Source organism: Nasonia vitripennis, chromosome 3 (assembly GCF_009193385.2).
Source record: "Nasonia vitripennis strain AsymCx chromosome 3, Nvit_psr_1.1, whole genome shotgun sequence".
In the NCBI taxonomy this organism is placed as follows: Eukaryota; Metazoa; Arthropoda; class Insecta; order Hymenoptera; family Pteromalidae; genus Nasonia; species Nasonia vitripennis.
This window is the reverse complement of record NC_045759.1, coordinates 97,878-110,389: the sequence shown is the minus strand read 5'-3', so window position 1 is coordinate 110,389 and position 12,512 is coordinate 97,878. Positions and strand designations below refer to the sequence as shown.

General features: G+C 36.1%; 1 protein-coding gene across 2 annotated transcripts; it reads left to right on the top strand.

Annotated features, from left to right (window-relative positions):
• The first annotated feature begins 677 nt into the window (after positions 1 to 677).
• On the top strand, positions 678 to 12,338 carry LOC100119233 (sprouty-related, EVH1 domain-containing protein 2). 2 transcript variants are annotated; one of them, XM_016983816.2, is made up of 7 exons: positions 678 to 828; positions 2,656 to 2,989; positions 3,083 to 3,251; positions 3,607 to 3,680; positions 3,762 to 4,175; positions 4,303 to 4,541; positions 4,749 to 12,338. In XM_016983816.2, exons 1-7 carry the CDS (start codon positions 731 to 733, stop codon positions 4,903 to 4,905), a joined length of 1,485 nt encoding a protein of 494 aa, XP_016839305.1. In that variant the 5' UTR covers positions 678 to 730; the 3' UTR covers positions 4,906 to 12,338. The 2 variants fall into 2 exon arrangements, with proteins under 2 accessions (XP_016839305.1, XP_001603045.2); XM_001602995.6 differs by having other exon boundaries at positions 681 to 1,458.
• The last annotated feature ends 174 nt before the right edge of the window (positions 12,339 to 12,512 follow it).

Sequence of the window (12,512 nt, the reverse complement as noted above, 5' to 3'; positions counted from 1 at the left end):
TTCCATGAGCTTTAATCTATGTGCGTGAATGCGCTATGTGTGGAGAAGGGTGGCGGGGCAAGTAAATGAATAAAGAAATAGTCGTCCTCTTCGTCTGGTTGTGCGCTATGCGTTCAGATTATATATATACTTGCATATGATACCTATATTTCCAGTCATATTACGATATTCCATCAATGTATGTATGTATCTTATGTAGGTAAAATACCTGAAACCGCATGTGTAGTCGATAACGCAGTTAGGCGCGTATTCCACTCTTACCGACGGCTCTGTTGCGCTTTGCTCGCGTTCGAATAATCCGCATGCGACTGCAGTATGCACCAGTCGGGCTTTAGCATAGAAATTTGTAGATTTACATATATAATGTTATGATTTTATGGTGTATGCCCATACATAGCTATAAGGAAGAGGTGTGGGAGTGTCGGTCAGGCGCGCACTCGACAGCCAGTTCAGTCAGGTCAGGCGTGACTGTGTGCGCGACGCGCGTTACGTCTTACGTGACGGCGTGACGAGCACCAATCACCAATTCCAATGAGAGCGAGAGAGAGAGAGAGAGAGAGAGAGCGCCAGCAGCGCCCACTTACGGTATCGCAGTGTAGTACACTCATGTATACAAATATACCGAATATACGATGATTGTTATACGCGCATATACATACATATATAGATTATAGGTACGCACGACAGCGACGGCACTAGCACGGCTACGGCGACGACGCATCGCGCATCCATGAATGCATTTATCCATCAGAGAGTGAGCAGTGAGAGAACGGTCAACGGGCGGTTCATAAGTATACTTATGTGGTATTTGGTGTATAGTGCAGTATGGTATGTACACTACTCCTATACTTGTACACTTCATTACACCACACGTGTGTATAGTAATAGTGTATAGTGAGTGTGTACTGTGTATTCGTTGCGCGAGTGCGGACTGCGGAGTCGCCGGAGTGTCGAGACTTGAAGTCGAGACTCGAGACTCATGTCGGGAAGAGGAGAGAAGGGCATCAGGCAGGGGCGCTTCCTGTGTGTACTTGCGGCACTGGCCTAAAAAAAGAGTCTCGCACAACACTGCAGCTCTGCAGCTCGGGCTGCACGAGAACAAACGCGTATGTACCTATATAGGCGCGAAGCGAAGCAGCAGCAACCGAACTTTTGCAGAACAGTAGCGCAGCGATCGTGCGCGCATGTGTGCGAGCGAGAGAAGCGGAGATCGAGTGCGCGAGCGGGCGCAGAGAAGCGAGAAAGAGAGAGTGTCGAGGAGACGAGCTAGAGGAAAAGGACGGAGCAGGCAGGCGGACGGGCGCAGGCTGTTCGCGAGAGCGAGCCAAGCTGAACGAACGCGCGCGGCCCGGATGTCGTTTCAATGCAACGAAAATGGTGAACTTTGCGAGAAAGTGGGTATCGAGTAAACGTCGCAGACGAGACAGCTCTAGCCACCATGACAGAGGCGTCGGAGGAGTGAGTATCTCGCCCTAATCCTCGTTCGTCGCCCAAACTCTCTCTCTCTCTCTCTCTCTCTCTCCCTCTCTCTCTCTCTCTCTCCCGTTCTCTGCACACCCCGAGAGACGAGACAGCTCATCGTGTACTTACGCTATGCGCGCGAGACTCTCTTCCCTGCTCTCGGATCTGCTCTGCTCTGCGATCCACACGTACACGAGATCTTTCACTTGCACCTGGTGCTACTTGGTGCTACGCAAGCGATCTATAAGGCCCGTGCTCCCTCCTGCAAAGCTCCTCTATATGAACCTGCTCTGTACTCTCTAGACGTCCGTCTCGCGTCGATCGTGCCATGCCCACGAGGATGCTTGTTTCAAACCTTTTTAGGCACCCAATAGAGCTCTTTATGGCCAGGGTATCCACCGCGGCCTCTACTGATTTACCCTATAGAAACCGAAACAAGAATCCTGTATTGCTGTAGCTGACCACCACTGCCATACCAAAGAAATCAGTGCTGCTAAGCCATGTTCTAACCATCATGCATCTGTAGTCTGTACATGTGCAACTACCCCCCCCCCCCTTCTTCCCCATATAACCTTCTGTTGACAGGTTGACCCTTAAACTTACTGCTTGTATACTTACTATGATCAATACTGCTGAATGAAAGCCCTTTTCATTCAGAACATGTCAGTTCATAGAATCATTTTGGCTCTATGCTGTACAAAATAATTTTTACATCAAAAGTTTTATCTCTTGAATTTTGATGATCCTCAAAATGTCTAGATTTCGTCTGTGCAATTAGTATACTAGGAATATAGAAATCTTGTAATCATACTAGCTGGATATTTTTACCTAGCTATAGCCTCCGTGTTTTTTATCATAAAATAAACATCTCATTGTGGTGCATTGACAGTATGCTGAATGAATTTTGTACTCATTGAATTCAAGGAAATATTTTGATAATAATACATACCTTTAGCCTATGCCACTCGGCTATCTGTTTTCTTTGCTGTTATCATCATAACGTTAAAATTATCATGATAATATCTAAGATAATTTTCAGCCAATCCTCATTAATATTTTTTATCAATGAGTATTCACTTCATTCACAAACACATGATGTTCTTTTTTATCAATAAGAGTTAGACATAGATTATAAATACAACACTAGAGCTACTTATCTGATCATTAACAAAATCAACTTTTATTACTTTTTAGTGGTAACTATTTGGTGAGGGTACGGGCACAGGTGATGACTCGGGATGATAGTTCTGGAGGTTGGGTTCCATTGAGTGGAGGAGGTCTGGCAAATGTCTCTGTCAGAAGAAGATCGATTGCTTTCACAGGGACACATCAGCCTGGTACAATAAACGGAACCAGTATACCTACAACGATAGCAATCACCCCTGCACCCTCTACCACCAACTCTGCGCATTCTACAGGCACAATTACAAACAGTCAAGGTCATGGTTCACTGAGCAATTCTCCACCAGCTGTACCAAAAAGGAGATATGAATATCTTATTTATGGAAAAAGGATCACAGATCAATCTGTAAGCTATACCTAAAGCAAAATTTAGAAACGCATTCAAGATTACATTAATAACATATAAATTCAAACCTGAATATAAATATCTACTATGTAGGTTGTGCTTAGCTGCACTATAAAAAAAGATTTTGAGTATAACAAAGTGATGCCCACGTTTCATCATTGGCGTACAGGAGAGAAAAAATTTGGACTGACTTTTCAAACAGCTGCTGATGCACGTGCTTTTGATAAAGGCGTTCGGACTGCAGTTCAGGAATTATTAGAAGGTTTGACAGCTTTTCATAATTGTTTTAAAACATCTTTGACATGTGTAGTATTTGCAATTGGCTCATCATTTTATGTGCATCAAATTTGCTTACTTGGCCTACAAATCAATTGTAACAATAAATAATTTTAAGATTTTGCACAATCTATGACAATTTTTGGTTTTTCAATTGAATAATTTGTGTTGAATAATTTAATCAGTATAATAGAAAATTCAACAATTATCTTAACATTTTTCATTGCTACAATAAATTTTGGATTTTTTTACTTGGTAAGCTTAAAGGAACTTAACAAGTAATGTAGGGGGACCTATGGATTTCGAATTTCATACATTAATTTGTATTTATGTTAATACAGGACTTGCTGAACAATCTTCACTGTCCAATGAAAATGGCCAAGCAGATGGTGCTGGCGATGATGAAGTTTTTATGGTACATACTTTTCCATGTCTTCTTGATAATATGAGCATTACAAAACAGACATTTTAAGCATGAAAATAAAACTTTTTTCAGACGCTTAACTTGCCAGTAGAGCCACCGGAACCACGTCAGTCGACAGACGCTACGCCTCGTGGCATAGTTCGAATACCGAATTATCATTCTCAGTGTTCAGATCTCCTGGATTCTCATAGACCCATTCACTATATAGACAGTTCATCGATTGTCAAGATGCCCCCTCATCATCACAGCTTTCATTCACAATCGCAACACCAACACCATCATCCGCTTGAGTCCAGGACGACCGATATTGCTTCCGATAACTATCCCTACGTACAGTTGACAACGCTCAACCACGAGTACCTGTATCCAGTCATAGACGACCAACAGCAGCAGCAACAGCAGCAACAGCATCAATACCATAAAACGGAGCGATTGGATCACAGTAGCTCAACAGGATCGCTGAAAAAACCAGACATACTCGCTCAGGTACGTCTAGAGAATTGTTTCAGTATTTTTTTACATTTTTACGATAAAGCTTTGGTTGACATTAAATATTTTTTTACGACAAATTTGAAACAATCAATTATTGTTGAATTTAATTTTGTATTTGCAGCAGCCGACGAAAGCTTCTAGCGGTATGACAGGGAAAACTGGTCGGGCAAATTTAAGGTTACGCTGTAAGCATTGTCAGGAATTGTACACAGAGCAGCACAATCCGAGGGGTGCTTGTGAATACGCTCCAGATCCTGTGAGACGCGGCATCGCAACTGTGTCATGCCTATCATGCGCTCAATGCATGTTATATCACTGCATGAGCGACGCCGAAGGTGATTTTGCACAAAATCCTTGCAGGTAAGAAAATTGTTGCATTTTTGTAGTACTTTATGCAACACGAGAGTAAAGTCGCGGGTTATTCCCGCGGAAAAGTAATCGTGCAAACTTATTGCCGTTAACGCCTAGTTTTTATAAGCTACTTGAAAACACTCCTTTTGATGGTTTAGCAAATTAATGATATTAATAGAGCACTTAACATAATAAAAGTTAATATCCGGGTTTTAGTTGCAGCACAGAAGAAGGCTGCAGTCGACGATGGCTTGGGCTGGCCCTGCTGTCTCTCATTGTACCGTGCCTCTGGATTTACCCTCCGCTCCGGGCGGTCCACTGGTGTGGCATGTCTTGCGGCATGTGCGGCGGGCGCCACCATCCCATGGAATAACTGGAGGAGCCCTTTGATATCTCTGCATCGTTCTCTGCTTACAATGTGTCCAGGACAATCACGGTGGATCCTGCAAAGCGCAGGCTTAACACTGCCGTGGCCAACGTCTATGAGTGTCACGACCTTAGCATGGGACGGTGCCAGAGATACCAAAGGGGTAGGCAGCTACCGGTACACGCGCTCATCCATCAGCGTCATCTCTGAAGAAAACCACTAAGGAACTTGCATAAACTTTTACACAAATAAACTTGCTTACTTTTGATCGGGTGCGCACAAAAATGCACGAATACGCATGGGGAAATTGGGTTCTCCGCTCAAGATCAAGTTTTATTGCAAGACAGTCCCATGCAGTGAAGTTATGCGTTACAAATACTGAGAATTTAATTAATCTTATTATAATACTATGATAAAACTATGATTACAAGAATTGGTTAAAAGCCCAAGAACCCAATACCAACATTGCATACTATCGTTCATCTTGTTTTTGGATACTTTTGACTAGACAATGAAAAGCGAATTGTTTATACAGATTTATATAAACTGTAGCAAAACTCATTGCTATGGTTTGTCACTGAAAAAGTTGTGATAAATTATTTGATCACGTCATTCTAATAATTTTTATACTGTAATAGAATATGTTCTTTGTAACAAACGTTCTGTTGATTAACAGTTCTAATTTCTTTTGTTTATTTTGGAAATATTTAAGACTAGTTATGAAAATTTATCAAATACGTTTTGTAAAACCTTCTGTCGCTTAAAGTAAGGAGGATCATTAAGTAGGTGCTATTGAATGAAAATAGAATTCACGTATTTCTTACTTAAACGAATAGCATTATAATTATAACAATAATCCAAGTTTTGTATAAAAATTTATTACAATTTAAAAAATTTACTGTATTTGAACTGTTGACACTTGAAAGTTGCTGAAATATGAATTTTCTTGAAAGTGTCTTGTCTTGTTTAAAACGTGAAAATTCTAAATTCTCAAGTGTCCAATCCAATTTTAGCGGTAGCAAATGTATAAAATGAGATGTTACACGCAAAAACACACACGGGACAGAATTAGCGAAACGGTTATGCCGAGACGCATTTATCCCATAAATACAGTTGTATATTCCGTATGTTTTGTATATTTTGTTATTCGCCTATTGTGAAGGAATGGTATATCTAGTTTTTTATCTTTGTATTTTAGAATCTATGCTCAATCATCGATTCCCAGCAAGCCAAAGCGTATGAGTAACATAATGTGGTTGTTAGTCTCGGCGTTTGAGAATTTTAAATAGAATTGGCAAGTCAACGATACCGCAGCGCCAAAAAGCCCATGCTAATTTCCATAAAGTGGCGAATTTTCGAAGCAGAGCAACACCCGATATATATATATATATATATATATCTATATATATATACACACACACACACACACACAGCTTTGAAAACTTACCGCCTTGTGAAAATTAACATTGGCTTTTTGGCGCTGCGGTATCGTTCAATTGCTAATAAAGTCTTGCCTGTATATGATTATTAACATTAACCCTCAATTAGATGTCATATAATAAACGAAAAATTTGGAATATATTTTAAAGATATTTTTTACGATATATATATTTTACGTCATATTTCTTACGAAGACTTGTACTTGTACGAAATATGATTTAAATTTGCGAGAAATTTCATTTTCAATTATAGTTTGATAGATCTTTTACTGATTCAAGCAATATCATGATCTCTAATCAGAGGGTTAAAATTTAAATGATCTTTAAACTTCGCCAATGCTTACACAAATGTGTTTATGTATGAACGCAATCGTCCTAGTAGTTAAATGATAATCTTATTCATATTGTTATAAGTGTAAAACTTTTTAAAATTATTTACGTAAAAAACTCCATTCCTTTAACTAGGCATGCCGGATATTGAAAGAGTTACATAGATCGTTTGATCTTTGCATTCGAATTTGTTATTGTAAATAATAGTTAAAATTAGCAATGTTTGAATTGAGAACCTGATTATCAACAATTAATATGTACAGCTGCGACAGGGTAAAAACTTGCAGCAGAATTATTTTTTAGTGTGAAATATTTTTTTAACAAAATCAAGAAAAATACAAACAAATGTATAACCGTGCATTTATACTTTTAGAATTTTAGACAGAATTCAAGCAAGAAGGCCAGAAAGATAAATGGTCGGCTTGCTCGATTCAACCATTGCTTAAGAGGAAAATTAAGAATTTACGTGCTTTCGTTCGCTAATAATTGGATATACGTACTAACGTATTTTAGATATATCGCTTGGGCGATATGTAATATATAAACATGAATTTCTGCTTATGCAGAAGAATTATCTCAAATATTTTTGACATATTTTTTGTTATTTATAATTTTTACGAATTCGCAGTATCGCAGACCGAGGTAGACAACCTTGCTTCTCGCTATGTTTGTCAACCGTCTTTTGTATGTGTGTGTATATGTATTATATCTCCACACGCACACACACACGCGCAAAATATTAAACTATATAACAGTATTTTAGTTTGTGCGTTATGTTTCGAAGGCGCTGATAAATTGTAACCTACTAAAACTGAAATTTGTAGATTCTTTGATGTTTTTTTTTCGGCGCATATTTTTGTGAAAAATGAAAAACAAACAAACCATGTAACAACGAATTATTAACGTTCTTTTACGTATTATTTGTTCACGCACATACATATTTTCCTTTGTTACACAATGAAAAAAAAAAAAAAATATTTCGAAAGTTGTGATGAATTTGAAGAATTTATATTTGTCTAACGTGTAATCTTTCCACTGATAACTGCTTTTGTACGTATGGAAATTGTTTAATAGTCTGGTATTTGTACAATTTTTTACTTGGTAATTTTCGTATGTTTTTTTAAAGATAGGTTTAAAGAAAAATAGTGAATGATCAATTGTCTAATTATACTTAAGAAAACTTGATTGACAAAAAAAATCATGTATGTTTGTTTCACCTTCAGTAAATTAGTTGCAGAAATGGTTCGTCACTAATATACCGATTCTATTTCAAATTATAAAAGTTATATTACTGATATCAACTGAGACGTTGAAACACGATCTTCTCAAACGTATGGAGCAAAAGCATAAACATACGAAATCATAAAATTTAAATCATTACAAAATTTCTAAAATAACCCAATAAATTATATTATACAAAAGTAATTAAAAAAAAAATAAGCATATTTCAAACCTCTTCCTGGTATAACCACCTCAAATGTTTTAATAGTAAAATTCTAAAAATTTTGAAATGGAATCGATCTGTTATAAAATAATAAATAAAACGAATTTTTGTTCAAATGGACTAAGGCTGAAAATTGATAATAATATGTTTATTGAAATAAGAAAGTATTTTTTTTTATAATACGTGAAGAAAAAGGTTTCTTTTGCTGCCTATAAAGTGAAATAAAAAATGAGTATTTTGACTCCACTATTTTCATTTTCAACTTCTTTTTATTGCAGCTCGAATATTTGAAACAATTTTCCATAATTTAGTATTTATTGGTTGATATTGAAAATGTTGAATATGTTATATATTAACTTACAAAATGGATGTCTCGAAACCCTCGTAGAAGTCGTTCTATTTCCTAGCCAGAACTAACCAGTAACAGATTATGAAATGCCGTTTATGACACATAGTGGTCTGTTACTGGCTGGTACTGGCTAGGGGGTAGAATGATTTCTACCATCAGGGAAAACGCAATGCTCAATCTAATTTATGCATGGGCCAAGAAAGATAGCATTTTAATGCATGTTTCACAAAAATATGGTGATCAACAAGGGGCAAATATATACATTTCGATACTATAGCTTGAAAGAGTTGATTCATTTTCGAGTGAATAATCATTTTTCGCCAATGTGTGAAACGTTATTTTTTAATACAGAGGGTACAAAATGCGATTTATCACATTTTCGTCCTTAGTAGTGCAATGCACTATTATTAGGATAAAATTGAAACAACTTTGAAGTACAAAAATTACTTTTAAAGATGAATTGCATTGATTAAAACGAACGTGTTTGTTTCACTGATTCTCGCACTGTCAAATTGTGATTACGCCTTCGTTAATTTTGTTTATTAATCTTTTTCAAGAACACAAATTAGAGTAAACACAATATCTATCGTCTATACTCCAGTATCTTGCCATTTTTAATAAGTATACATACACGCGAAACTTATGAGACTTAAGAAACAGAGGATTGAATAGTTATTACTATCTTCGTATTAAGTTGTAAGAGATTTTTTAGTTTTCGAAATTCTAATCCGCTTGTAAAGCTTCGGAGACGTATATTTAAAATGTTAAGACGCTCGCGTTAATGAAGATATACAGATATACGCTATAACCTACTTGCTACAGAGATGAAATTGGTTATTATTGCAGGTCATTTAATAATTTTCTTAATCGTATTAAATACATAATCACTTATTATTCAGATATGTATGATTTAATTTAAAAGAATACAACAATTCAACTTGTTGTACATAGGAATAAACAATAAAAAATCAGTTTTTCACATGAGATTTTGCTGCGCTATAGCTGCACCGGAGTTTGAAGGACTCAACTTTTCAAGTCTGATTTTTTTAGGCTCGTTGTGCGCTTGTCATATAGCTTTCTTCATGTAATCACGAATACGAATCTGCGTCCTTTGTCTTTTCATCTTAATCCATATATCGAACGTCAGCGTCGTCGACATAACAATATATGTATGATGTATATACATGTGTGTGGATATATATATGCATGCACGATTAAATGGAAGTTAATAAGAAGAATTAACCCTGTAATAAAACGACGATTGCAATGATGAATGTAAACGACCGACTAAATAAAAGAATATGTATAGAATGCGCAAGAGCTTTTTTAGATAAATATTAGTGTGTTCGATTTTGTATTAAACTTTTTTACGGTTTTTGTATTTATACGTATCAAAATGCGTTGGCTTACTCCTAAAGGGCTCAAAGGAGTACTCCATTCGCTTTTTGATTATAGAGTAGCACGTAGTTGTGTATCAAGTAGTTGGATGATCAGTTATTCTATACACTTATTCACACGATCGTTACGAAATTCAAAAACCATGCATCAGAAACATTTGCTCTTCTGTGCCGCCAATAATCCAAACTAAGTATGCACAGATCCAAACAAAGCGAAAATGAAAACTTATGATCCTCTACTGTATTATTATCATACTACCTTTTCGCCGTTGCGTATATGTATATTATATGCGCCGTTATTTTCATCGTTCGCGAAAAATAATAATAGAACTTTTAAAGTTAGCGAGCTAAACTTTCGCTGTATATATCAAATGCGTTATAATTATGCCTAGAGATTTTGGTTCGTTACTTGCGGTTATCCAGCGCAGACAAGTATTTTCAAACTCACCTTTTGTTTGCAGTTGCCCTACTATACAGGTATTCTAATAGTATATACTGCACACATGATAAGATCGCGCGCATATTATATTTTCTATAGAATACCTTGTACCTGGATGGAAAATAATATATATATTTTGAATAATCGAGTTGTTGTTAAATATTGAAAATTTTAAATTAAATCAGTAGGTCTTGAACGACAGTGCCAGCTTGCATAGTAGAACAAGTGAAAGAAATATGTATAAATATTCGTGAAAATGACCTCCAATAAATCGCAAAAGATTGTTTTATTCTGCATCAGCGTGCGTGTATAGTCGTATTTATAAAAGGGATATTTTTTCGTACTATTCTATGAAAGTGTAAACTTCTCTTCGAAACAAATAATTGAAGATCATAAATTATTTCAAGACTTGATATATAAACCACTCCAAGTTTATGGCTATTTGAAAAAGAAAAGTTTCGGTTTTGTTTATTGAGCAATACTCGTCTAGATTTTGCATAAAACACTCCTCGTCGCGGTGAAAATATATTATTAATTTTGGGATTGCTAAATATATGTCAGTGCAAACAAAAATTCTTAATCCGAGATAAAATACACATGTTATATAAAAATTCGTACAAGTACATGATACAACATCAAAAGAGTACGTTTAATGATTTCCAGTTGTGTAAATATGTATAATGTGTATAATGTTCGTTTCAATCATTAAATTGCAAAAACGTTGCTCGCATGAACCCGAGAAACTACGTATAGTCTTGTCGATTTTTGACTCATTTTCTACTTGCTGCATATACAACGGACTTAAAGAGTATGAAACCGCAACAAATAAAATTCACTTGATTTTTTCCCCTCAAAACTAAAGATATAATATTTTTCCAAAAGCATGAGACTTGTTGCCATAAAGTCGATCGTTTATAGAAGGAAAATTTTGTAATTTTTACCTAGTATATATTCTCTACTATATCGTTATATACTCTGTGCGTAAATCTCGCTTAAGAAAAAAAGAGACTGCGAACCTCGTTGTTTTTCTTTCATTTATCCTCGAGACGTCATAAAAGTACAAAAACTATATTTTGCCATCAGGTCCCATGTGATTCGACTAACATTATCAAATGAGGATACGCGTGCTTGAAATAAGTGCAAGTGAACGCGATTAAGTAGACGTATTATAAATATATACAAAATAATTTAAGTGTAAGTCAGGTTGTTTGTGAGAGTGATTTAATTATAACTGAACCAGAGATTAAGCGTACGCCTGCAAACTCGAACAAATATAATAAAGACAGATGAACAAGAGAAAAACCATTTATAGCACAGTGTGGCTAAAATCGGCTGTTAAGTCACGCCTATCTGTGACTAAAGAATAGGCGAGACTTGCGGATTTTAGCAGTCTGTGCAATAAAATTTTATACGATACTCTTGACTTAAATGGTTCAGTTTTACACGGCCCCGTGTAAAAAAGAACCATTTAAGTCACACGTATCGTAATGTACTAATTATTATGAGGCGTCTATAATATCATACAGATCAACAAATAAAGCGAAGTTTGTGAATAGAAAATACGTAAATGTGATGAAAAAGACAAACGCACGCAAAAAAAGATTTAATCGCAAGCGCGAGATGCATAAGCCGCGATAATAACAATTATCGGCGCATGTGACAAATTCATAGGTGTATAAAATGAAACTGCAAGTATAATGACGTTCGCGAACCTAATCATTGTGAAAACATGAATTAGATGACATTGAATGCGTATAGGAAAGCACGTGTCTATATAATTATAATTATAAGTGCGCAAGGAAAATTCACGCGCCGAAGTCGCTGATCAAGTGGCTTGTCATCTTAAAGTCGCGCCGAGGGAAAACTTTGTAACGTAAACATTGCAAGGTTTCAACGAAAAAAATTTTAATTCGCAAAATTCATTGTATCATAAATGTCTAAAATTCTTGTATCACTATGTAATTAAAAACAAAAGTGAAAAAGAACATGTATTATAATCCTAATGTATGAAAAGAATAAATCTATTGTATCATGAATATTACATAATGCGTATTAATATATCACTTGGAAAATGTTCCATCTTATAGGTAGCGCGAAAATAAAAAAAAGTTTCAGTCCTCGTTAAAGGTCAGCGCGATAACTCTTCCCTTTTTGCTGAAAGTTCACCTCAATCCAAGGAGTACATTTTTAAAAATTAAAAATTCAAATCCATCTT